The following is a 27,127-nucleotide window of genomic DNA, read 5'->3' as shown; positions in this document are numbered from 1 at the left end:
AATATATATTAAGTGTTACATATGACATATAGTAAGACATATGTAAACATATTCTTAAGAATCCTATCTATAAATACAAATATCAGTGTACCAATAGAAAAATCCATCTAACTGTAACAGTGGAACTATAGAGCTGTACAACTGCACACACGTGAATATAACAAAGCAGGAACATAAAAGTGAACACAGGCATATAACTACATGCATAGGTACACATATATATGTAACTACGTACATATCTATAGATGTTTATAGATGTTTACACACACATATATATACACACATAACATACATCTATAAATGTAACTAGATACACATTCATAATATCCCTATACAAATATCAGTCAATGTATGTAAATATCCCTACACTTGTAACTATCCAAGTCTAACTCTACCCATCCATAAACAGAACCAGATCAGCAGGGATTGCAGCCCCCCATGTTCCCAGGCTCTCCCTCGGTCTCCTCCTCCCATGCAGAGCAGCTCTCCTGGACAGGGACAGCAGATGGGACATGTGGGAAGCAAAGGGAACACTGAGTCAGTACGGGGATGTTTCCCTTGGCAGCAGCTGCACTTCCATCAGGGAAGAGGAAATGTCAGAGCCTCCCCAGGAGGGTGAGAAGGAAAAGCAGCCGAGCGGGCCAGGCTGTGGTGAGCTGTTCACTTCTTTCAGGCATCCCAGTTGCTCTGGGGGAACTCCCTCATGTCACGTTATTGAACCACCTCTGCACTTACCAAGCCTGTGGCCCCCAGATCAAGCAGTATTTCTGTCTCCAGCTGCTTGCACCAATGACAGGGAACGTCCTCTGACAGCGCTGGGGCACAAAGTTACCTTCCACAGCTCATCTGACAGGGCCTTGTTCTTCCTCTGCTTCCTGTCTTTCTCCTTATTTTCCACTTGGAATTTTCACAGGATTTTCTTTTTCTTTCCCCTTGATCAGTGCTAAAATGAATGTTTCTCTTCCAAGCTTGAGTTTCTTCAGTGATCCTGTTAAGTCTTTTCTCAGAAGCTTTTATCATGGAATTGAGTGTTAATTTCAGCAATTTTAGTGATTTTCTGTGTGATTTCTGCAAGTCTCCTGTTCATTAGGGCACCACTTAGGAAGGCAGAAAGAGAAGAAAGATGCTTCTGCATGTCAATCCACTAGTGGAATATTCATGGACAGAGAGAGTGATTAGCTGCATTTAACATGTACTCTGAACTTGAAAGTGCAACAGGTAACTTGGGGAGAAATCAAAGCCACATCTCTCCTTCTACCACCCTGTATTCAAATGTAAAGTAAATAGAGCAGGGTGAGAATGTTAGTGTTCAGTTCCTAATGTGCCTTATTAAGGTGTTCTTAAGGTAATGCAGATAAAATCTGGGTTGGCATTCCTAATTTCCAGACACTCCTTGTCAGTTTAATTGACTCTGAAAACACCAGCGGTGTGCCCACCATACCTTATGAATCCATTTGGGGATGTTTTAGGTTCAGATTCTCTGAGGCTTTAGCTTTTTAGATCTTTAGACAATGCTAGAGATGTCTAGAGGAACAGGAATCTAAATGGCTTTCAGAAATTATACTTTGCTCCTTGTTTCCTCAGTCTTTCCACTCGTGCACCAGCAACCTTCAGTGACTGGATTCCACTCTAATCCAACTCCAAGCTGAATCTCACAGCTGTGTTTACACTGGTGGTTCGTGTGTCTCTTCTGCACAGTGCAATTTTAAAACCTTCATTCCTTTTTATTTCTGCTTTTCTTTTTTTGTTTTAGCTTGCAAATGCATGCAGATGTATCAGAAATTATACATTTCATTTCTGATACATCACTTCCTGTCTAGTATTTTCATTTGATCCTGTTCTGTTGTTATGCTAGCCTTGTATGTTTTGTTCTAATTACACTGCTGTTTTCTTAAATGTGGAAGATTTATAATGCAATGCTCTCATACACCTCCTTTCATGAAATCCTTCACTAACATTAGCAGAAGTAACTGTGGTTCTGCTTTGTAGAAGATTTGGGAAACTCAAGTCCTGCTCAGCTACAAAAAACATTTATGGTGCTTGTTCTTTTGACCACAGATACAGCAGTATGAACCGCTGGAAAGGGCTGGACACACGCATCCAGAGTTAAAAAGGTGGAATCTAAAAGGGGCACACCCGAGTGGGAGGTCGTCTCTCCTCCTGGAAACCTGAAGTTAACTCTGCGCAGACCACCCTAATGACCGAGATTGACCGGATCGAATGCCAAGAACCGGACTGTCCTTGTTATCCATTTGTGTCATTTAGGTGTTACTATTGTAAGATAACGTGGGTGGCGCATTTTGAAAGGGGGGTGAGACCTAGGGGTTTGTGTGAAGATTGTTTTAACCACAAAGTGTGTGTGACTAACCTATTCTTTACGCTCCTCACAGAACTGCAAGTGATTGAAGCAGACTCTGTACCATGGTTTAGGCTTTTTCAAAATGGATTAAGGGGAAAACTTCAGTATCGGGCTCAAATTTTGTCGACCAAGTGCCAGAAAAATAACTAAGTACTCTGTAGTGCCCAGCCAGTAAGACTCAACCGGTGGGGAGTGTTTAAGTGACGGTACACAGCTCAGGCCAGCTATGATCTCCAAGATATTGATTCCTGCTGCCAAGAAGATGGTACTCCCCGCCGCTGGTGGCAACCCAGTGGGCGAGAGCGGGGGCAGAGGAACAATAGTCGGAATAACCCTGATAAGCCTGAGTCTAGTCATGTGCCTCAGAACTAGCACATTTGCTGAAACCCAAGCTGATTCAGATCTGTGGGGCCCCAGCTGGATTTGCGAAATTTGGACTGAGGACGGTCGGGGTGAAGCGGAGGCTTTACCTAACCTCACCTCTTCAGACTGCATTAAAGGCACGACATGTTGGTCAAATCGCACTCGATATGGAGCTTGTCTAAAAGAGGGGGAAAAAGTCTGCATCTCACAAGAGGTAGCATCCAGAATGGGTAAGTCAACCCATATCAGAAAAAGGTGCAGTATTGGACCTGTTAAGATTCCCATATGTGATAAGTGCAATCGTACTATGTGGACTGGGGAAAAGATGGATTCGATTTTTGTAGGTTATTTCCAGGTGAATCAATTATGTTATAACAGTGAACAGTTGGGAATCTGTACAATGGGGGGAAAAACATATTGGGTGGGGGAGAATCTAAAATACAAGAATAAGATTTCTTTGGGAAAAGAACCAGTCATCATAGGTTTACTCCAAGATCACGACGATCGAGCCTGCCTCCAATATGACAAAACTTTTTGTTTTTCCCGGAAGAAGGGGCAGACCCTGAAAGTAAAATTCAACAGGTCACCCAAGGCAGGAATCCGAAATGAAAAATGTAGGATTGAGCAAAAGAGGTTAAAAACTTTAAGTGAACATTATGAACAATTGGAAAAGCAATATAGTGAATTTGGCCTGCCAGCATCAGACAAAAACTTATTCATAGACCTCATGCAGGAAATTGCTACAGAATTAGGTCTAACAAACTGCTGGATATGTGGGGGATTAAAATCGGTCGAAAAGTGGCCTTGGAAAGGAGAAGGGTTAAGCCCAGAGCAGCTGTTAAAGTGGAATCACACCAAAATTTCCAAATTATTTCAACGACCCGAGGGATGGATTTTGGATAAGCGAGTGATTGGAACAATTTGTGTAAGTAGAGAAGGAAAAGAATATACGGAGATTGTAGGCTTTACACCTTGCATTTCCATGCTGATCATAAATTCAGATAACAAAAGCCAAAAGTGGCAACCAGAACTTCCCTACGGATATTGGAGTCAGAAAAAAGATAGCCAATGCGAATGGAACGAAAACATAGGACTTTGCTGGAACAAGAAAGCTGGGGCTAACACCTTCCAATCCCTAGCGGGGTTAAGAGACTTTTGGGATAAACCCAGGGACGTAAAGAATTGGAAAGTACCGAATGGAATATATTGGATTTGTGGGAAAAAGGCATATAGTGAGCTGCCTTTGAAGTAGAAAGGGTCATGCACCCTGGGAGTGATCAGACCAGCCTTCTTCACCTTGCCTCAGTCAGAAAGCAGCTCTCAAAAGAGAGATGCAAGAAAAAAATTCCCAATCTTTGAAGGGAGCCAGAAAAGGGGGGAGGAGGAATGGCCCGCAGAGCGTATCATTGAATACTATGGGCCCACTACCTGGGCTCAGGATGGTAGTTGGGGTTACCATACCCCAATATATCTCCTGAACCGGTTAATCAGGCTCCAGGCAGTGGTGGAAATCGTGTCTAACCACACTGCAGATGCCTTGGAGTTACTATCAAGGCAGCATTCCCAGATGAGGGCTTTCGTTTACCAAAATAGAATAGCACTGGACTACCTGTTGGCAGAGGAGGGGGAGTATGTGGCAAATTCAATGAGTCTGAATGCTGCATTGAAATTGACGATTATGGGGAGACTATTAGAGGACTTGCAGCTGAAATAAAAAGGGTTGCCCATTGTCCTGGATTAGGGCAAATCTGGGAGAAAACCTCCAAAAGCTCCCCCCCCCCCCCCCCCCCCCCCAGAAAGCAAACCCACACAGTCCCTTCCCCCCACCGGTTCGGGAAGGATTACTCAGAGAGAAGTGGAAAGAACCTGTTTATTTAACAAGCAAAACACCCCCAGCACACAAAATGAACAATACCAGATGACAACACTTTCACCAATCTGCAAACGATGACAAATTCAGAAAGTCTTTCCTAGGAGTGGTTGCTCTGTTGTTGCTCCCTCCGGCTCTGGGAATAGCTGCTACAGCCGCCAGATGTAAACTCTTGGTGTTTCCCAGGTCCCAGACTGGAGCAGGTTTGAATGATTCCAAAAGGGAAGGGAAAAAACAGTCCAGGGCCAGTCTTGAAGGCACAGTACATATTATCCAGCACTCACCTAGGACACCCACGTGCCCATCCAGAAGTGGAACTAGATCCTAAATGCATCCGGTGGGACAATCTGTTTAATGGGGCACGGTGGAAGAAGTTAATCTTCTTCATTCTCTGTTCCATAGCTGGAGCCATCTTCCTACCCTGTCTGATCCCTTGCTTTATCCGGCTGATACATTCAGTAGTACAAGGGATGCAGATAGCGGCCATGCCAATGGACCCAGAACTGGCAACAGGGAAGGCTAACCCAGTCTCGAAAATTATGAACTTAGAGGAGGACACCCCACATAAATGGGCAGCTAACACCCTAGCTCAGTTTGAGAAAACAAATTGAGCACAACAGGTCAGAACTCAGGGAATACCAGGGAATACCTCAGGACAATTAAGAGGGAGGTCACATGTATGTATATACATCCACTAAAAGCCTAAAAATGAAACCCATGCGTTTAATTTTTAGAATTACCCACGAATTAATGTGTTAATAAAGGAGGTGAGGAATTTGTTATAAATACGGTTAGTAATTCGTGGCAATAAAAGATGTATCAAATATATATGTATAAAATGAACTACTGGTATACAGGGTAGGGGGGAGAGATTCTTCCCCAGGATGGCGAAACCGCGGCAGACGGACAGAGAGGCACCACAACATTTACAAGTGAAGGAAACTGTGGCTGCACAGGAGATGGGTATTCACAGAAACAGGCACCCAGTGACGCCCAAGCCCAAGCGATGATGGCCCAGACAAGATACCTATCTGAGATGAGCAGGGCCATCAACACCTTCCATCTGAACGCCAGATTCCAGGAATTGGGAAAATGTATTATTGTATTCCCGGACGAAGGCTTTGTGCAGCCCGAGCCAGAGAAAGAAACCAACTTGAATATGAAGAACTCAGAAAAAAAAAAAAAAGACATAAATAAATAAAATTTATTTAAAATAAACTGTATAAGAACCGCTGCCTAGGAGCAGCCAGTGTGGACGGGGTAGAATTGGTGCTAGCAAGGTCAATCTCATGTCCACCCGGCTCATCTCCTGGGGGTGGTATGCTGTCCGATTTGGTTGGTGGCTGTCGAGACTGTATTATGGCCATGAAATAAATTTTCTTTTTCTACTTTTTATTAAAATTGGCTGTTTTTCATTTTTCATCTATAACAGTAATTCTCCTAAGAGCTAAAGTTAATGGTAAAGCAACAGCAGCTGCTTGTTCACTTGACAGAAATTTGGAGAAAGCACACTGCAGATACTGAGGAATGCAGTGCAAGGATGATGGGCATCCCTCAGTTATCCCAGCAGATTTATACCGCTGGCAAATTCCCTCTTTTCTAAAGGGTTTTGATTTTGCTTTGGCTGTACTTTGTATGGCTGCAGGTCACATTGCCCTTGATTTCAGGAAGTATCTTAGCAGTTACTCTTGGTAATACATCACGCTAATTCCCCTCTTGGAGAAATTACTCAGTTCTGCAGTCCTCATTATATGCCCTGTTCTACAAGTCTTTTATGCTATTTTCTCTCTCTTGGTGTTTTCACACTTGTTCAACAAGGTTTTCTTTCTAAGAATATTGGTCACAATATCCCAAAGCATTAAAAAATGCTTGGCTACTTGTTCCCTAAGTATTTACAAAAGAAGAATAAAAAGAAATCTCTACAAATATTAGCTGTAATATGGAAATAAAAATAAACTTGCAAGTCCATTCAAAAATCTTAAGAAACAATCCCTATGTATTTTATAAATCCTGATAATTCGTCTACAGAATACAAAAAGGGGCATGTTTTAGAAGACAAAATCTGTACCACAGTGCTGCACAGAATTCTATGCTTTCAAGCTTTTTGCACTTCAGGGGCAGTATCATTCTCTGCACTGCAGTGCTCTCAGCATGTTCTGCTCACCGTGGCAGCTTTCTGCTCTCCCCTGGTACAGATCATCCTCCCAGCCAAGGCTGAGTGCAGCCACCACAGCTCACAGCACCTTCCCACACAGAAAGAGCCGAGCGAGAGAGAGATGGCTTCCCCCAGCTGCTGTGTGCTCTAACACTGCCACCTCGCAGCTGCTGAAAGCCTCAATTCCTGGGTTGCGGCATGTTAGTTTATTGAGTCGCATGCTCCGTTACCTTGTGGTATGTTCAGGTGTTCCCCGAGTTATTACAGTTAGTTTCTCCCCTGTCTTATGCCCTCCTACCCAACTGGCCCTAGAGGAATCCCCTCCCTCCTTTCCAGATTTTTCTCTGTCTGTCAAAACAACCCGGCCCCTTTGCCCTGCCAATCAGCCCAAACCCTACCCTTTGTTCCATAATGTTCCCTGTCCCTCACCCTAAGATCCAATCCCTATCCCAACCCTCTCTCCTCCCCTTGTTCTGATTTGTTGCAGCCCTCAAAACCACACCCTGAGACTTGCTTATTGGTTACTATATGGTGCCTACCCCCTGTTTTGAAAGATTTTAAAAAGCTGGACACGGGATGCCAAGGGCTTTTTTTGCTTGTGTTCCCCCTTGGCAATTGTTTGCTGTGTAACCTGTCCTTATCTCTCCTAATAAATTTGCTGGACTTTGCACCGCAGAAGAGCCTCCTCTGTCTCCTTCACTCGGTGCTCGTGGCTCCTCCAGGGTCTCTATTGCTGGGCTGGCTTAGAGGTTCTGGCTCAGGCAAAACCCCAGTCTGGCCACTTCCCAGCTCTCACCATTGCCCCTGGAGAATCACAGAGCCAGCCAGGGCTCTGGAGGACAGTGGCAGTGAGCCATGCCCTGCATGTCCCAGAGCCACACCTGCCAGGCCTTGGTCCCCACTGCCGGCCTCAGTGGCTCCTGGCCATCCTCACCCTGAGTGCAAAGCCAGCCCCAGGAGCCCCCCAGGGTGCTCTGGATCCAGGCTGAGACACCCTCAAGCCATCACTGAAAGGGACATGGATGGGGACTGCAGCTGGATCTTCCAGTGCTCACCACCCCTGATTGTGCTCCAGGTGAACCCAAATCTCAGCTGCTGAACCTTGAGTGCATTGACGCTTCTTGCCCCTCCCGGAACGTGGTGTTCTCACATCATACACGAGCCCTTTGCAGGGAGTGACCAGCTTTCAGCTGAAGTGCTATCCTGGCCTTATTTTTTTGTTTCACAGCAGTGAAGTTAATGCATTCACTCATGAGAATTCCAGTGCAACATTTATTTCTCAGGAGTTCTTGGGCAAAAAGCTTCACTCACCACTAGTTTTTGCACAGAGAAGGAGGTGCTGACAAGCATAAGGCACAGAGAGAGCCCTGACATAAAAATTGCAGAGTCATAGGGCTTCACAAATTGCTGATGCCAGCTGCTTGGCATTTTATAGTTAGTTCTGGACGGGGGCTGCTGCTGACAGGGTAGGAGAATTTGGAGAAAGGAAGGTGCAGGAAACAAGCAAAATCAAGAGGCAAGAGGGAAGACATTTAGAAATACAGACCACAGGGGAAAGACCTTGGAGATGGCTCAATAGAAAATGCCAGCAGCAGTGCCTGGAGCCCGGAGCTGCTCACTGCCACTACAGGGGCTCCTCAGTGCCCTGCTGGTTTGTGTCTGATCCCTGCTGGGCTCCCTCTGCCCCTCCAGCAGACACAGCCCTGCCTGCAAAGGGCTCCGTGCTCTGGTGTTCTCAGCTTGCTGTAGGCTACATTCTTAGCAGCACTGAAAGAAGAGGTGAAACAAAGAGCCCTTTTCTGTGCTGCCTGCAGCTCGGAGTGCCCGGAGCCCGGGCCCGTGAAGAGCTGCTCCTGGCGCTGGCTGTGCTCAGCCCGCCGTGCCGAGCAGCCGCGGCCATGGAGACACAGGCGGGAGCTCTGCCCGAGGCCGGCAGCGGCCAGCCCCGGCTCGCAGCCGCGAGGACGCCGGCAGCCTGTGCCTGAGCCGAGGCCGTGGCGGGGGGTTTGCGGGCAGGGCTTTTGCGAGCCGGCCGGAATGTGCCGCCTCCCGTGTGGGCCCGGCTGCGGCAGAGGCAGCGGGAGCGCGGCGGGGCCGGCAGCGGCGGGCAGAGGCCGCGGAGAGCAGCAGCCCGGCCGGGCCCGCTGCGGACCGGCACGGAGCTCCCGGGCAGCCCTCGCCCGTGTCTGTGCCCGCCGGGCAGGAGCCGCGGCAGGAGCCGGCCATAGCGGCAGCTCGCCGTGCCCGGGGCCGCGGCCGCGGCTCTCCCCGCCCGGCCGCAGCAGCAGCCGCTCGCCTCCGAGGCTCCGGCGCTTCCCGAAGAGGACGGGCCCGGCCCCCGGGACGCGCTGGAGCCCAGCAGCGAGAGGAGCCGCTGGCGCCGCAAACGGCAGCGCGGATGGCACGGCCTGAGGAGGAGCAGATGAGGCTCTTTCTGGGCCACGCTGTGGCAGCTCTGCCCTCCCGCCTTCGCCTTGAGCCCTTTGCTGCTTTTCCCTGAGCCCTGATCCCCGTCCTTGGCCAAGGGCCCCCGGAGCCCTTTCCTGGGCTGCAGGGAAAGCTCCCTCAGTCACAGAATCGCTGGGTTGGGAGACACTTTCAAGATCATGGAGTCCAACCCATGCCCTAACACCTCAACTAAACCAGGGCACCTAGTGCCGTATCCAGTCTTGTCTTAAACACTTGCAGGGATGGTGACTCCACCAGCTGCCTGGAGGGGTCTGTCCCAGGAAGAACCAAGATAGCACTGGGGCCTTCTACTCCCCGGTGCTTGGAGCTCTGGAAGTTTGGGAAAGGCCATGGAGAAGTACTGGGAAAACTAGTCACTAATAGAATAGGCTATAGAGCTATAAATATATGTGCAAAGAATACAGAAAACATAGAAAAGAAAAATTACAAAACCCAAACAGCATCAGCGAGGTCTTGGGCATGAACACATAGATCCAGATGGTCTTCTCAGCCCTATTTCGGTGTATTTCTGAGAACTAAAGGAATCCTGCTGCAGCCTGTAGGGAGATGGATTTGGGAGGTACAAGTTCATTCTTTTTTTTTTCTCCTTGGGGCAGCTCCTGTTGCTAACGTCAGCTGAGCCTGTCTCCGGCCTGATGCCTCTGATTGTTGCAGCCAAACAATTCATGGCAGGCAGAAGACACTGATACTTCCAGGGACATGACTTACTCCAGTGCTAGCTGTGAGTGGGGGTCAGAATAAAAACTCCAGAAACCACAACTCCATTGGAAAATTCCTTTATTTTTCATTCTGTAAATAAGCTCTGCATCCACTTCTGAATTGTCAGTTGTTTGTTAAGGATGGGACTTTCTCGTTTATGATTTTTTTTTAATGTGGTTTGGAATTGGATAAAGGTCTCCTTCCTTCACAAACTCCAGATCAAACTGCCTTTGGAATATGGCCCACTGGCGGTTCTTGCCATGGTACTTCTGGATAAGAAAGCAAGGGCAATGGTATTTGCAGCCAAAAGCCAACAGAGCCTGGGACAGCCAAAGCATCCTGTGGAGATCCAGGCCTCCAGCTGTTACTAGAAATCAGCAGAGTTCCAGCCAAATGGTTCTGTGTCACTAAGTGCAATCTCTTTGCCTGGATCAGAGCCTTGCTCAACAAAAAAAACCAGAAAGATCAGCAAGGATGTTCCCAAAGGCCCATGACATTGTTGTTACTTTGCTCTTCTTGTTTAAGTTTGCAATAAACGTGCTGATGAGAAGGGGGAAAAAAATCCCCCCTCTGTCTCAATCCTATTAAAGACTTGTAGCCCTGATTTAAAACAGACAGGTATGAAACAACCTTTGAGAGACAGAAGCTAAAATGGCTTGTGGGGTTTTTTTAGGAATGCAGAAAATTACCCAAAGGGTGTTGTTTTGTGACATTTTAAAATACACTACATAAAAATTACCAACTGCAATAAATTAAGAGTTAAAAAAGAAGTATTTTAGTATACGAATAATTAGAAACAAAAATATGGAGATGGGAATGCATGTTTTCATAAAAACAATGAAATTACAGACAAAAAAACACAGGGCTGTTTACTTTTGCTTCTCCTCCTGTGGCATTGTTGAGCACTCTAACCACATCTCCTAAAGACCTAGAAACAAAACAGAAGCAGAGAAAGGAGAAGCTGTTTAGCTCTTGGAGTGAAAGCCAGCCCACACAGCAGATGTCTCCTGTAAATGCCCAAAACCTGCAGGATGCAGGAGGGCTCTGCCAGAAGGCAGATGATGCATTTTCCTCTCAAGTGCATGGGCACTGGGCCTGTTCGTGAAGCATTGGGGTTCACTGCCTCAGCTCCTAAAGGGAGTTTGTTCTTTCATCTTGGGTTTCAGTTTCTAAACTGTGTGCTTCCTCTCTGGACCACAGACTATTTCCTTCCACAAACCATAGGAAAGAAATGTTCCTGAGAACTGTAACCTGACAGCTTTGATAGGGCGTAGGTTGACCTTTCAGGCAAGCAAGATTCTTCTTTGTTCATTAGTGTGTCAGTATGATTTTCAGACATACAAAAACGCTAAAAAAATTAACACAGTGCTGTCCTATACTTGACAGAGAGGAGATATTCCAGGTCTTGTTCCTTGATGCAGGCAAGACCTCGGCAGCATGGAGATCTCTCTGACAAAGCCTTCTGAGCACACTCCCAAATTCTGAGCAGCACTGAGAGATGGGACAATCTATCCCCAGGGTGTGAACATATTTCCATCTGGCCTGACTTCACGCTGGATAGACATTCCACCAGAAAAACTCCTGGCCCATGGCTGTGCAGAAGTAACTGCAGTTGGACTCACCCGCTGCCAATGTGTTCCTGTTCCATGTATTTCATTGCGGGATGTTCCACGTTCACCATTCTCCCTGAGGGAAATAAAATGCAAGATGCTCACTTTAAAGCAGAGATGCCAGCTTCCAGGAGATACAAAAGGCAGCCCCACTGTCTGGGGCTCTGAGCCCTTTGTGGTCAGCTGGGTAACAATAACAGCAACCACAATAACAAAAAAAAAAACCCAAAAAAAACCCAAAACAACCCACTAAAAATAAGCAAAACAAAACAACAACAAACCTCCCCCCCCCCGCCCCCAAAAAAAATCCCCAACCAAAAAAAACAAAACTCCAAAACCAGTTAACTTCTATGAGGTTTATTTGCTCTGATGACTAGTTGGAAGTCTGCAGTCTAAGGAGAATTTAGAAAGCTAAAGATTCTGTTCAGTTTGGCCACTGGCACACAGGACTTGTCCAGATGATTTGTTACTCCACAGCCTTCATCTGATTCAAGAACAATTCCTGCTTCAGCCTTTAGCAGAGAGGGAAGCTCAGGCAAAGCCAAGTCAGTCCAAGCTGCCCTCAAAGGCAGCAGGAACACCTAGAGCGCTCTCTTAATGCCTTGGAGCACAGCACTTCCTCTGGGGAGTCCTGAATGTCTCCAGTGGGACACCAAAGTCAGGAGGAGCATTTGGTACAGCTCTGCTGACACCTGTATAGAGTGCACTGTCACTCAGACAAGAAACACACCAGACATACCCAGAATCTCCAGGTACCCCTTCTCAATCTCCGGTTTTGGAGCAGCCATGCTGCTGTCAGAACTGGTGATGAACGAAGTGTTGGAACTTGACTTCCAAGATTCAACAGTATATCTTCCTCCAGGTAATGCTGCTGCAGCAGCAGGTTTAATGCCAGAGCCCATGATGTGCTGAACCTGTCGCACTTCCGGTGGGGACAGTTCCTGTGCCTCACACCAACCCTGGGGCCTTTCATTGCCAGTTGTTTGCTGGAAGTCTTTGCAGGCTGCCAGGTAAGATGTCGACACTTGCACCTCAAGTCAAAGAGAACAAAGCAGTCAGAGACTACAGCTTGTCCCTGTCAGCCAAGAGTCATTGACTGTGAGGACAGGAAAAGAACTGATTTACAAGGGATACAGACAGGGATTCAGTCCTCCATCTGGGTCACCATGTTCCACTGTAAAGAAACAGGGAGAGCAGCAACAGGCCAGCAGGAATCAATTTGGATGACTGCTGGCCAAAAGGCCACAGGACAAGTCCCACTGTCCAGGGCAGCAGCTGAGATTCAGCACAGCAGGAAATGTCCTTCAGAGTGACTGTGATGCACACTAGAGCAGGATGGCACTCAGAGGCACGGCCCCACTCCCTGCTGCTCTGCAGTGGAAAGGCAGGAAGGGCAGAAAGCACCAGTTTGGTGACTGCAGTGGATGTCCCTCCCTCACTCACTTCATTTTGTAGAGCCTGAGGGAGGCGGTTAAGTTTCTCTCTGATGATTTTCATTTCTTCCTCCAGCCTCCTCACCCGTGCCTTGTTCCTATCCTCAGATTCCTGCAGCTCTGCCTCCACATCTTCCTTGATGGTCTGTAAACAACAATGCATGGGAAGTTTCATGAGTGGAGTGGCTGCCACTCTTCCACTTACCTGTTTTTGTTGATTCCCCCTGTGCTGGTGGAGATGAATCTCCTCTGGAATTCTTCTCATGTCTTCCTTCTTCCTCCTCTTCACTGCCATGATGGCACTCTGAGCTTTGGGCAGCTCTGCTTGTGGCTCTGCCTTGATGTTCTGTACACACAAATGCACAGCAAGTGACTGGGAGCTGCCATCAGGATCAGCTTTTTCCTCTTGCAGCTTCAAAAGCACATCTATTCAGTCACTTCTTTCTGCTTCCCTACCCACCTCTGCTTCCACTGCAAACCTCCTGTCCCAGTGCTGATCTCTGCAGATTCCAAGGCTCTGTGCTTTCAGTGCCTGTGGGACTCCTGGCCTCCTCAGGCCCAAGAGCTCTGTTTTATGCCCCTCTTCCTGCCCTTCCCTCTGTCACCTGGCCAGTCAGGCTTACCTGGCCATTCTGCTGTGGCTCTTCCACCTGCTGCCTGAGCTGCTCTTCCTGGTCTCGGGCTGGGAACAGCTCTCCCTGAGCCTGGCATGGCATCTCTGATAAAGCCATCTGGTCCTGTTTTTTCTCTACAGGAACCGGCAGAGAAAGCAGAGAAGATGGTTTCAACTTGCCATACGATATTTGTGGGCCAAGACTCAAAGGCTGATGGGCTCACACATTCCCAAAGCTCTGTGCTGCTGATGTCCTGGGTCATTCTCTGCCCATGGGGAGGCACAGATTCCAAAGTGAGCCTGGCACTACAATCAGGGGCCATCTGGCACTGAAGCTCCAACAGCCGACATGTCAGGCAGCTGACAGGGAAGGTGTGGCATTCCTCAAGGCTCTGGTGAGGGCCTCCCTCTGCTCCTGCCATGTCCTCTTTGTCTTTCAGTAGTGACTGACACCCAGCCTTGTCCCACAGCTCCATCCTGGCTCTGCAGGTGGCTTCCTGGCTGAGCTCAGCCCTTGGGAGAGACACTTCTGCAGTTCACGTTCTCCTCAGGCCTGCACCAGCATTCCTGCCTTTCTGAGATCTACACTCTTGTTAGAAATCCTGGTCATTCAGGAGATAAGAATGCCTGCAAAGATCCTCTGACGGAAGTCACAGAGCCTCTATGGCCACCTCAGTATATGGAAGAGGACCAAGGTGTTTCTTCTCCCTCTTTTGTCAGCTGAGAATTCTGACCAGCAGTAACAGAGACTCTCATAAGGCCCCATTAACAAATGCACTTACACACCCCTGGGGATGCCAGTGAAGGAAACCGTGTGTCATGTAATGCATGTATGAGCAGAGTCACCAAACGCCACTGAACCATGGAATTGTTCCACCTCTCTAGGACAGGCAGAAATTTGAAGATTTAACTGGGGACTTCTGGGCCGAAGAGGCCGGAGGAGAAAAACAGCTCTGAGGGGAAAAAACCCACCGTATCCGGAGGGGGAAACATCTCTGCCTGCTCGGAATCAGTTGACAGAACATGTAACTAATCCTCTCCTGAAAGGGAAGCTTTAGGTGAGCTTTGCACCTCCAACTCCTTTGTGCCAGAGCTGGGAAAATTCAGTTATGTAAATGTTACATAGACAGATAGAAACACAGAAACATAGATATAGATCTCACTGATATAATCTCTCTTTACTGTCCTCTCTGCTGCTGCACACATCAACACTTGGCAGCCAGTGCCCTGCTCAGCAGCAATCCTGAGATTGCTGTCCTATTGCTTCAATAAACCACACTCTTGGGGAATCTGGAGTGTGTAAGTCCTTATGGAAAGTGATCTGATCCAGAGCATTGCACTGGGAACTGCACTCTTTGTGCATCTGTGGTGGAGCAAGTTCTTCTCTTGGACTCGACCACACTGACAATTCTAAAGTGGCTGTAATAAGACATAAAGCCCAGCCCCTCCCAGCTCCTCTGATCTCTCAGGACCAGCAAAATACAAAGGTATTGATATCCTGCTATATTCCCAAACACAACACACACTGATTCACTGGGCTGCAAAAAGGCACAGGCAATGATAACCTCAAACTGGTCTGTAATGCCATACTATCTACCCCGGAACCACAACAGCTTCTTCTGCACCAAGGTGCCTGCACCGAAGGATGAGTTCACAAGCAAAAACATTCCATTGTCCAAAAGTGACACCTAGGGAATCAGAATTGTAGCAGATCCAGTCCAAGTACCATAAAAGGGCAAGAAATAATGAGGAAATGTGCCTTAGAAGGGAGAAAAAGAAAGTGTGACTGGACTTGCACTCCAAGCAAAACAAAAATCAGAAATTAAAAAAAAGCAAAAAGTCACACCTGAAGGTGACTAAAACATTTGGAAGCATTGAGGAAAAGTTGAAGGTCCCTCAAGAGTCTCCAGTTCTCCAGGCGACAGCTCCCTCAGCACCTCCTCCCTGGGCTGCTGCTCCACACCCTTGCCCACCTCCCGTCTCCTTCTGTGCACACGCTCCAGCCCCTCAAGGACTTGCTGCTTCACAGGGCCCACAACTGCACACAGCACTCACTGCAGCTGCGGCCGCAGCGCTGCCCAGCACAGGCCGGCGCTCACTGCCCTGCTCCTGCTGCCCCTCTGCTGCTGACACAGCCCACCATGCCCTTGGCCTTCTTGGCCACCTGGCCACAGGCTGGCTCTTGCTCAGCTGCTCTGGACCAGCAGCAGCCCTGGCTCCTTTTGGCCCATGCACCTCCCCAGCCACAGAGTTGCCCATTTGACTTCAAATACAGCATCCTCCATTTCTAGATGTCCTTCCTCTTTGGAGCGACACAATACAGCTCTCAAGGACTTGCAGTTTCTCCCCACTCCAGGCTCCAGTGCACTTTCCAAATCTGCAGACTTCACCGCTAAAGGGAGCCACAGAAATTCGCCTATTCTTCCTTTGGCCTCAGCAGAAGGCTTCACAACTACACGCTTCCTTCCTTTGGCCATATGGGACAAGAATGGCCCCCCACAGCTCCATGGGCAGCACAATCATCTCCTTGCAGCTTATCAAAAGCCAAAAGATAGCTGGGCCAAAAGAGTCTGCACGAGTAAAGAATTCCTCAAGAAAACTGCAGAACACTTCCACAAGCCAAACACACCTTTCCACGAGGGAAAATCAAAGAAACAAAGCCCTGGGACCGACAGCACCACCAGCTGTGCCCTTGGCCAATGCACTGCAGAAGCCCAGACATAGAGCTGCACTCAGCCAGGCAGCCAAAAGCTCACCCAGAGCCCCCAGCTCTTCAGTGCCTCAACATGACAGGGCAAAGGCCAATTTCCAGCTGTCACTGCCTGCAGGAAATGGCTGCGTCCTGCAGGACTCCAGCACTCCGCCTCCTCGGCAAGCAACAGCAAGTGCTGCCTGCTCACAAACTTGCACCTCTGCCTTGCCCTAAAGACAGCGCCACCCACAACTGGCACTTACTCTCTTGCAAGGAGCAGCCTGGGCTGTCAAAACAGAGGGCTGCTTCTGCTTCTCTCGCTCCCTTTGCTCCTCTTTGCCTTCTTCTCTGGGAGCAGAGGGAGCCACGGGAGAGACAGCTGTTCCTTTCGTCACCTGTGGCAAGAGAGAAGCATGAGAGACACGCCATTACCTAGCATTTCTAAACTCATTTCTCCTGGCACCTACAACCACATCTTCTAAGGAGAACTCATCAGCTGTGTTAGCAGTGGGATTCTCAGTCACTCCAACCCCATTAAAATTGGCCAATTAAACAGAACACTATATAGCTACAAATTTGATTTTCCTTCTTGACTGCTATCAGCAAGCAACCTTGTCTCTGCAAAACGGAGCGTTTATTTCTTGCAAGGTGTCTGCAGTGGATGTCCATCTTTCACTCACTTGCTTTTGTAGAGCCCAAGGGAGCCGGTTAAGTTTCTCTCTGATGATTTTCATTTCTTCCTCCAGCCTCCTCACCCGTGCCTTGTTCCTATCCTCAGATTCCTGCAGCTCTGCCTCCGCATCTTCCTTGATGGTCTGTAAGCAAGAATAAACATGCTGTTTCATGGGTGGAGTGGCTGCCACTCTTTCACTTACCTGTTTTTGTTGATCGCCCCTGTGCTGGTGGAGATGAATCTCCTCTGGAATTCTTCTCATGTCTTCCTTCTTCCTCCTCTTCACTGCCATGATGGCACTCTGAGCTTTGGGCAGCTCTGCTTGTTTCTCTGCCTTGATGTTCTGTACACACAAATGCACAGCAAGTGACTGGGAGCTGCCATCAGGCTCAGCTTTTTCCTCTTGCAGCTTCAAAAGCACATCTATTCAGTCACTTCTTTCTGCTTCCCTACCCACCTCTGCTTCCACTGCAAACCTCCTGTCCCAGTGCTGATCTCTGCAGATTCCAAGGCTCTGTGCTTTCAGTGCCTGTGGGACTCCTGGCCTCCTCAGGCCCAAGAGCTCTGTTTTATGCCCCTCTTCCTGCCCTTCCCTCTGTCACCTGGCCAGTCAGGCTTACCTGGCCATTCTGCTGTGGCTCTTCCACCCGCTTCCTGAGCTGCTCTTCCTGCTCTCGGGCTGGAAACAGCTCTCCCTGAGCCTGGCATGGCATCTCTGATAAAGCCATCTGGTCCTGTTTTTTCTCTACAGGAACCGGCAGAGAAAGCAAGAGAAGATGGTTTCAACTTGCCATACGATATTTGTGGGCCAAGACTCAAAGGCTGATGGGCTCACACATTCCCAAAGCTCTGTGCTGCTGATGTCCTGGGTCATTCTCTGCCCATGGGGAGGCACAGATTCCAAAGTGAGCCTGGCACTACAATCAGGGGCCATCTGGCACTGAAGCTCCAACAGCCGACATGTCAGGCAGCTGACAGGGAAGGTGTGGCATTCCTCAAGGCTCTGGTGAGGGCCTCCCTCTGCTCCTGCCATGTCCTCTTTGTCTTTCAGTAGTGACTGACACCCAGCCTTGTCCCACAGCTCCATCCTGGCTCTGCAGGTGGCTTCCTGGCTGAGCTCAGCCCTTGGGAGAGACACTTCTGCAGTTCACGTTCTCCTCAGGCCTGCACCAGCATTCCTGCCTTTCTGAGATCTACACTCTTGTTAGAAATCCTGGTCATTTAGGAGATAAGAATATGTGCAAAGATCCTCTGACATCAGAGAACCTTTATGGTTCTCTGAACCTCAGTATATGGAAGAGGACCAAGGTGTTTCTTCTCTTGTCTTTTGTCAGCTGAGAATTCTGACCAGCAGTAACAGAGACTCTCATAAGACCCCATTAATGAATGCATTTACACACCCCTGGGGATGCCAGTAAAGGAAACCATGTTGTTAAAAATCGAACAAGGCCAAATTTCAGAAAGTGGTTGAAAAAGGCTCTCGTTTATTAAAACAAGCCAGAGAGGACAGAGGACCTGAGATAAGCTCTGAATCCCCACACAACAGCTCACAATGTAAAACAACATGTTAAGCACACGTTGGGTTCTTCCGCAAACAAACCGCACACAAACAGGAATAAACCCGAAAGCACCCCAAATAACTCAAAGCCCCCCTTTTCATAACAGTCCCTGGTCCAGGATTGATGGGTTTTGGATCCGCGCACCGATTGGTGGAATTCGGGCGCTTTGATTGGTCCTTACTGATGTTCATTTTGGACCAATCATTTCCTCAGGGCGTCGAGTGATTGGTCAGTGCCCTGGTCCAATCACTTTCCACCTCCAGCCCCCTCCAAGTCCTGGACACTTCCCTTCCCCCACAACGAACAAACCCCCCATTCTTCCCCAACTTTATTAAAATGAAACTCATAACAATGTGTCATGTAATGCCTGTATGAGCAAAGTCACCAAACACCACCGAACCATGGAAGTGTTCCACTTTCCTAGGACAGGCAGAAATTTAAACTGGGGACTTCAGGACAGAAGAGGCTGAAGGAGAAAAACAGCTCTGAGGGGAAAAAAACCCATGTCTGAATGGGGAAACGATCTCTGCCTGCTCAGAATCAGTTGACAGAACATGTCACTAATCCTCTCCTGAAAGGGATGCTTTAGGTGAGCTTTTCACCTCCCACATCCTTGGACCAGATCCAGGAAGACTCAATTATGTAAATGTTACAAAGACAGACAGACAGGCAGACAGATAGATAGATAGATCTACTATAATCTGTCTTTACTGTTTTCTCTGTTGCTACACACATCAGCACTTGGTAGCCAGTGCCCCCAGTCACCAGCAATCCTGAGATTGCTGTCTTGTTGCTTCAATAAACCAGACTCTTGGGGAATCTGGAGTGTGTAGGTCCTTACGGAAAGTGATCTGATCCAGAGCATTGCACTGGAAACCTCACTCTTTGTCCATCTGTGCTGGAGCAAGTTCTTCTCTTGGACTCAACCCCACTGACACTGCTATAGTGGTTGTGATCAGAAATGCTTCCCAGCCCCTCCCAGCTCCTCTGATCTCTGACCATCATAACATCACCCTAGGACATTCCACCCCTTATCCCCATATCGTCAACTTACTACCAAACCTCATGCATTTTATACAAGTAAAAACTTCCATCTGCTTCCCCCAAAACATTACAAGCAATCCCCATCGTGCCCCTGTCATGTAACCACACCGGAGCACTCAATCCAGGCCCCAGACTACAGATCTGCAGGATTCCTCACTTCCATTTTGCTGACTCAAAACTCCATCTTTCACTTGCTCGGACCCTCGACAATTACACGTTTTTTTTCTGTTTCACATCTGTATGGTTTAATGTACAGACAATGGCAGTAACATCCAGCAAAGAGTGATATTGCATATGATTTTCACCCCACAATCAGATCTCCCTGAGGTACACATTGTGTTGTTCCATCTCTCTGCATTATCCACCATGTGCAACCTGGTCCCTGATCAAAGACAATCCCGCAAATGGGTTTGTCTACTTGAGGCAGAATTGATCCACACCGTCTTCCCTAACAAATCTCTGACATGTACCACTGGGACTTCATCTGTTATATCCAGGGACTCAGACTGGGCAGGACCTGCTCAGTTGTTGGAACCTCGGATATTAACTAACCAGGTGACCTTTGCTAAATGCTGCTCCCAGTTTTTGAAAGATCCCCCACCCAAGGCTTTCCACTGGGTTTTTATAGTCCATTGTACCTCTCCACTTTGCCTGCAGCTGGTGCAAGGTAGGGGATATGGTACACCCACTCAGTGCCATGTTCCCTAGCCCAGGTGTTAATAAGACTGTTCTTGAAATGAGTCCCATTGTCTGACTTAATCCTCTCAGGGGTACCATGCCTCCACAGGACCTGCTTTTCAAGGCCCAGGATGGTGTTACGGGCAGTAGCGTGAGACACAGGGTAGGTTTCCAACCATCCTGTGGTGGCTTCTACCATTGTGAGCACGTAGCACTTGCCTTGGTGTGCCTGGGGCAGTGTGATGTGGTCAATCTGCCAGGCCTCCCCATACTTATACTTGGACCACTGCCCACCATACCACAGGGGCTTCACTCGCTTGCCCTGTTTGATGGCAGCACACGTCACACAGTCGTGGATAACCTGAGACATAACTGTCCATGGTTAAATCCACCCCTCGGTCTTGTGCCCACTTACAGGTGACATCTCTGCCCTGATGGCCTGAGGCATCATGGGCCCATTGAGCTAGGAATAACTCTCCCTTGTGTTCCCAATCTAGGTCTATCTTGGACACCCCTATCTTTGCAGCCTGGTCTACCTGCTCATTGTTTTTGTGCTCCTCATTAGCTCTACTCTTGGGGACATGGGCATCTACCTGATGAACTTTCACAGGTAGCTTCCCTATCCTGGTAGCGATGTCTTTCCACTCTTCAGCAGCCCAAATTGGTTTTCCTCTACGCTGCCAGTTAGCCTCCTTCCACCTCTCCAGCCATCCTCACGGAGTATTGGCTACCATCCATGAATCACTGTAGAGATAGAGCTTTGGCCACTTCTCTCTTTCTGCAATGTCCAGGACCAGTTGAACAGCTTTAAGTTCAGCAAGTTGGCTTGATCAACCTTCTCCTTTAGTGGCCTCTGTGACCTGTGGTGTGGGGCTCCATACGGCTGCTTTCCACTTCCGATTCATTCCTACGATGCGACAGGAACCGTCAGTGAAAAGAGCATAGCGTGTTTCCTCTGCTGGCAGTTGGTTATATGGTGCAGCTTCTTAAGGCCGTGTCACTGGTTCTTGTTCTTCATCTGTGACACCAAAATTTTCACCTTTGGGCCAATTTGTACTTACTTCCAGCATGATTCAGTTTACCAATTTGGGTGCACTGTGTGATAAGAACAATCCACTTGCTCCATGTAGCACCGGTGGCATGGTGGGTGGATATAACCTTGCCTTTGAACATCCACCCCAGCACCAGTAGTCAGGGTGCCAGGAGGAGTTGTGCTTCTGTACCAATCACCTCTGAGGTGGCTTGGACTCTTTCATAGGCAGCCAAGATTTCTTTCTCCATTGGGGTGTAGTTTGCTTCAAACCTAGCTTCAACTCCAAAATCCTAGTGGTCAAGCCCGAGTCTCCCCAAGTACCTTCTGCCAAAGGCTCCAGAACAAGCCACGGTTCCCAGCTGCAGAATAGAGTATGTTCTTCTCATCTCGTCCTGTCCTGGGCCAAGACTGGGCCAAGGGCTACCACATGAGTGATCTCCTGCTTAATCTGGGCAAAAGCTTGTTGCTGCTGAGGGCCCCAGTGGAAATCATTCTTCTTGCAGGTGACAAGGTAAAGAGAACTCACGATCTGACTGTACTCAGGAATGTGCATTCTCCAAAAGCCCATGGCACCTAGGAAAGCTTGTGTTTCCCTCTTCTTGGTTGGTGGAGACATAGCTGTGATCTTGTTGATGACATCCATAGGAATCTGACACCATCTGCCTTGCCACTTTACTCCTAGGAACTGAATCTCACAAGCTGGTCCCTTAAATTTGATCTTTTGGTGGTAAAACCAGCTTCCAGAAGCATTTGGATGATTTTCTCTCCTTTCTCAAACACTTCTGCAGCTGTGGTCCCCCACACAATGATGTCATCAGTATACTGTAGGTGTTCTGGAGCCTCACTTTTTTAGTGCAGTCTGGATCAGTCCATGGCAGAGGACTGTGCTTCCACCCCTGGGGCAGTCGGTTTCAGGTGTACTGCATGCCCCTCCATGTGAAGGCAAACTGAGGCCTGCATTCTGCTGCCAGAGGAATGGAGAAAAATGCATTGGCAATATCGATAGTGGCGTACCACTTCACTGCCTTGGGCTCAAGCCGTACTGCAGCTCTAACATGTCTGGCACGGCAGTGTTCAGTGGTGGAGTCACTTCATTCAATGCACAGTAGTCCACCATCAGTCTCCATCCTCCTCCAGATTTATGCACAGGCCACATGGGGCTGTTGAAGGGTGAGTGGGTTTTGCTGACCACCCCTTGGCTCTCCAGCTCTCAGATCATTTTATGGATGGGAACCACAGCACCTCGAGTGGTTCTGTACTGTCGGTGATACACTGTTGAAATGGTGCTTGGTACCTGTTGCTCTTCTCCCTTCAGAAGTCCTATTGCAGATAGATTCTTGGACAGTCAAGGCAGGGGGTTCAATTGCTGGATGCCCTGTGTCACTACAGCCACTATCCTGAATGTCCCCGAGTCCATTTGGGTCTTTGAAATACCCACTTGCAGGTAATCTATGCCCAACATACATGGGGCCTCTGGGCCAGTCACAACAGGCCAGTCACAATAGTCACATTCTTCCACTCATTTCCAGTCAGGCTCACATCAGCTTTCACCAAAGTAAAATCCTGTGATTCCTCTGTCACGCCAGCAATGGAGACAGATTTCTATCCCCACATGTCTTGATGGGATTAATATGCACTGTGCACTAGTGTCAACCAAAGCTTTATATTCTTGTGGTTCAGATGTGCCAGGCCAATGAATCCACACAGTCCAAAAACCACGTTTTTCTCTAGCCCCTACCTGGCTAGAGGAGGGCCCCTCTAAGCCTGGTTATCCTTCTTTCCTTGGGCATATGTCTTGGAGATTCCTTCAAGGGGATTGGACACGTCATAATCATCATACCTGGCAGTTTGTCCACAAGCAACTGGAGTTGCTTTCCTTTTGCTGGAACTTCCTCTCGGAGTCTTGCCTTCCTTCAATTCACACACCTGTTGGGCCAGAGCAGCAGTACATTTTCCATCCCATCTCCTCATGTTTTCTCCACAATCACGCAGGAAGAACCACAGCTCAGCTCAGAGAAGGTGTACCTTCTCTCCCTCATCTAGGGAACATCTGTATACCAGAACCTCTGATTGGTACTGCCCAGATTTGCAGAAGGTCTTCCTTAATCTCCTCCCTGAGTTTCTTACTATTCTCCTCTATCCTGCCCTCTAATTTCTGCAGATGTGTTTCCACTGCTGGCAATTCTGGCATGTGTTGGGCCCTGTACAGCATCTGCATATGCTTGGAGCTTCTTTGCCATATCAAGCGCAGTCTCATCCCTGTCATCCCACTTCATTACTGCTAAAGCAGAAACATATTTGTGTGGCCCAAGTCGTACAAGTTTTCGCCACATCACAGATGCACATGGTACCTACCAGGTCTGGATTCCTAGGTGTTATGTCATCTGAGAAGACAATCTCTGCCACTGCCATTTCTCTCAGGTGTTGGATCCCTTGTTCTATGGTCTTCCACTGGGTTTACTACATACAGAGATCATCTGCACACAGGTGTCTTTGTGCTACACTGTCCAAGAAATGTGCCCAGAGGCTGTGAGGGTTAGCCCCCCTCATCATTCCTTGGTTAATGACAGGATCCTGTGACAGGGATCCCAAATGCCTCGCTTCAGTGCCATCCAGAATTGTAGCCTCGCCTGCAGCATCCCAAAGATGGACTAACCAGCTAATTATGGATTCATCAGATAATTGGGTGTAATCCTTCCTTAGGCCACAAAGGTCCTTCAGGGAAAAGGACTCAATATTGGCTTCTATCTTGCACCTGATTTTATGTCAGGAAGCGCTGAGGGCTCTTCTCCTGCATCATCACCATCCTCATCATCATCATCCACTGGTCGATCAGCCTTGTCTGTGCACTTTCCAGTTCTAGTGCTAGTAGCAGCAGCCATTGGTTGAGGCTTATTGTCTGGTTTAGCTGCTGGCTTAGGCTGGCTCTCTGGTTTAACTGCTGGCTTCAAGCCTGGGGTGTTGGCTGCAGCCTGAGTGACTGGGATAGCTGCTGATTCATCTCCCTGCACCCCTTCCTCTCTCTGCTGCCCTAGAGCATCTAGCAGTGTGCTATCAGCATATGCCAGGGCCCAGCTCACTGCAATGATCCTACCGGTTCAGGAAGCGTTCCTCAGAGAGAAGTGGAAAGAACCTGTTTATTTAACAGGCAAAACACCCCCAGCACACAAACTGAACAATATCAGATGACAGCATTCTTTCACCGATCTGAAAAGAATGACAAGTTCAGAGTCTCTCCTGGGAGTGGTCGCTCTGTTATCAATCCCTCCGGCGCTGGGGATGGCTGCTGCTGCCACAGGATGCAAACTCTCGGTGTTTCCCAGGTCCCAGTCCAGAGCAGGCTCGAGTGGTTCCAAAAAGGGAAAGGAAAAACAGTCTAGGGAAAAATTTGGACTGCTTAGCTAAACTAACTAATGAGCAGAAGCAAAAAGCAAGGACAAAGCAGGAGCACAGCAGAAGCAAGAGCAAAGCAAAAAGCAAACGCCACACTATGTACTGCCCCATCTCTGTGTCACACCAGCCATGGGGGAGCAGGCTGATAAACCAAAACAAAATATTCCCTCTTCAGAGCCAGTCTTGAAGGCACAGGACATAATATCCATCATGAACAGAACACACCATTGGGGGTACAAGCATCATAACATCACCCTAGGACACCCTCCCACCTCCCTAAAGCCCCGTCGCCTGCCCACGTCTGACTGGGGGATGTTTCCTGTCAGTGTTGCAAGTACGCTCTGCCCCAGCCAGGCAGGGCTGGGGAAACCCTGCTGGTTGTTCTGGGATTGGCACTGGGACCTGCCAAGAACAGGCACCACTCAGCACCAGAGGAACCTGGCTCGACCATCCACACCTCACAGCCACGCTCGCTAGGAGTTCAGGCCAGAGTCTGACTGGCACTGGCTCTGCCCACATCTCTGTTTAAGCAGTGAGGGGTGAGATGTCACAATCCTCTGCTTGGTCATGTCACCCTCCATCACAATGGAGGCAATGTCTCCACCTGTGCATGTTGTCAGGAGAAATAAGGAAAAAATTTTTTTTCTTGTCTTCAAGTTCTGCATTTCCATTTTGCTCTGCCTTGGCCACCTGCATCCTGTGTCCATGGCCCTGTGTCTCATCCCCACTGCTGACACCTCACCAAGGTTTTCTGTGAGGAGCAGAGTGGTGGGACCAGTCAGCATGGACTGCTGTCAAAACCCAGAACATCTCTCTGGATGCCCTGGATGTCTCAAAGCCTTGGCAGGGGCTCAGAGACTCTGGCAGGAAGCCAAAGACACCTAAGGATTCTATCTCAAACCATGGAGCAAATTGCCAACCTTATATGAAGAATTACAAGTTACAAAAGTTTAAGTAGCATAGTAGTAGCAATCACAGGGTGAAGGGAAAAATTTTGGAGCACTGTACAGGGGGGTTTTGAACCTTGTACAGGGAGGTTTGGAATTCTGTACATGGGGGTCAGGGGTTCCAAGATGAAGGGATTTGGGCGTGCCCTGTCCTTCTTCTTTCTTCTCCCTCCATGTACAGGATGATGTTGGCATTCACAGAAAGTCACTGTCTAACATAGGTGATAGGTATTGGAACATTATTGTAAACATAGTATACGTAGTTTTTAGTATAAAAGATAGCACCAGCCCAAGAGGCGGAGTGTGTGCCTCAGACCAACCTGCAGAACAGACCTTGGCAGGCCAGACAGAAAATGTTTGAGATAAAGAAATAGTAAACTACCTTGAGAACGTGAACTGAAGACTTCTCGTCTCCTTCTTCGGCTGCTGTGTTGGGGAAAAGAGACTTTTTACAGAGACACACCTCGGGATCTTCCCAACCAGACCAGACCAGAGGAGATCCTGAGAGAATAATTCACCCAAATGTGCAAAAACCCCAGGAACAGCAGTGATTTCTATCCAAATTCCACTCAGCAGGCCTAAATACCTGGATGGGACATGTTCCTGTGCCACCTTATTGGAGCCCCAGACATGATCACCTGGCAGAGGGCCACAAAGCCTCTGTGGAACGTCTGTGACTGGAAAGGTACATGGAATGGATGTTTGGTAAGCAGATAGATGCTCCATCAAAGGGTAAATCACATTTTGGAAGGCTTTCTTTTCTATCAAATTGGCTACTTCTGTTTTTCCCCAAACTCTCAGGAAGGAAGTTCTGCATCTCCAGCATGACATTTTTGTGTTTCAATGTGAAATTTGTCTCTTTTCTCTCAGGAAGTGAAAATGTATTCACATGTCAAATCTTTCATGTCAGGGAGAATCCAGGCTCTGGACTCAAAAGCTTTTCATGTCATGTTTCTAATTCGGTCTGTCTTATTTCTAGTTAGGCCTGTGACTCATTCTCATGAATCATATGTCAAGCTGCATGTTAACATCTAATCCAGTGACATCAATTTACAGCAAACCTTGGCTGCAGTAACTCCATTAAAAAAGTCAGAGGCTGGAACATTTTTCCAACAGCTGTTAAAACTTCTGTAGTGTCTCTGAGTACTAAACTTGCAGAGCAAGTGATTAGACTGATGCTGCACTATGTGGGGGTGAATGAATCCCTTTATCCTAGATAGAAATGGTTTTCCTTTAGGAGCGTGTTTGTCCAAGTTCAGACCAAAGTGCAGTGTATGGTTACATGAGATTGCTTTTCTTAGTAAGAAACTGATTTGTTTTCTAAAGGAGTGCAACCAGAAAGTACCAGCTAATGAGTTATTACAGAGGTGTTTAGCCTGGAATGAAATCACTTGTGACTTGAGCTCAGTCTTGCAGGATGCTTTGAAGGACTGTCCCAGCTCCCTCATTAATATGCTGAATGGGACTGTTGTTGATGCAGCTGGTGGTTTTTGTTTGTGCTCCTGCTGACGGTTGTTGTCAAACAGCTTCACTCCAT

The 27,127-nt window shown here is 48.2% G+C and overlaps 1 protein-coding gene across 5 annotated transcripts; it reads right to left on the bottom strand.

Moving 5' to 3' along the window:
• Positions 1–9,976: 9,976 nt before the first annotated feature.
• Positions 9,977–25,162, bottom strand: LOC135290790 (uncharacterized protein DDB_G0290301-like). 5 transcript variants are annotated; one of them, XM_064404727.1, is made up of 7 exons: positions 23,606–25,162; positions 23,091–23,176; positions 20,811–21,124; positions 17,557–17,681; positions 16,944–17,279; positions 16,527–16,658; positions 13,544–13,706 (listed from the first exon to the last, which is right to left on the bottom strand). In XM_064404727.1, exons 4-7 carry the CDS (start codon positions 17,662–17,664, stop codon positions 13,578–13,580), a joined length of 705 nt encoding a protein of 234 aa, XP_064260797.1. In that variant the 5' UTR covers positions 17,665–17,681; positions 20,811–21,124; positions 23,091–23,176; positions 23,606–25,162; the 3' UTR covers positions 13,544–13,577. The 5 variants fall into 5 exon arrangements, 4 of the variants coding, with proteins under 4 accessions (XP_064260795.1, XP_064260798.1, XP_064260797.1 ...); XM_064404726.1 differs by having other exon boundaries at positions 20,811–23,176; XM_064404728.1 differs by lacking the exon at positions 13,544–13,706 and adding an exon at positions 11,295–11,601 and having other exon boundaries at positions 20,811–25,162.
• Positions 25,163–27,127: the final 1,965 nt, after the last annotated feature.

This window comes from Passer domesticus, chromosome Z, assembly GCF_036417665.1.
Source record: "Passer domesticus isolate bPasDom1 chromosome Z, bPasDom1.hap1, whole genome shotgun sequence".
Classification (NCBI taxonomy): domain Eukaryota; kingdom Metazoa; phylum Chordata; class Aves; order Passeriformes; family Passeridae; genus Passer; species Passer domesticus.
The sequence above is the reverse complement of the archived record's forward strand: the minus strand, read 5'-3'. Positions and strand labels throughout refer to the sequence as shown.

Bases quoted from the DNA above. Each gene is read 5' to 3' on its own strand.
- LOC135290790 (XM_064404725.1), bottom strand. From the start codon at position 13,253: ATGGCAGTGAAGAGGAGGAAGAAGGAAGACATGAGAAGAATTCCAGAG. The intron at 12,557-12,968 runs GTGAGTGAGGGA...CTTTGACTTGAG, and splicing joins CTCAGGCTCTACAAAATGAA to GTGCAAGTGTCGACATCTTA. The intron at 10,844-11,537 runs GTGAGTCCAACT...TTTTGTTTCTAG, and splicing joins CAGGAACACATTGGCAGCGG to GTCTTTAGGAGATGTGGTTA.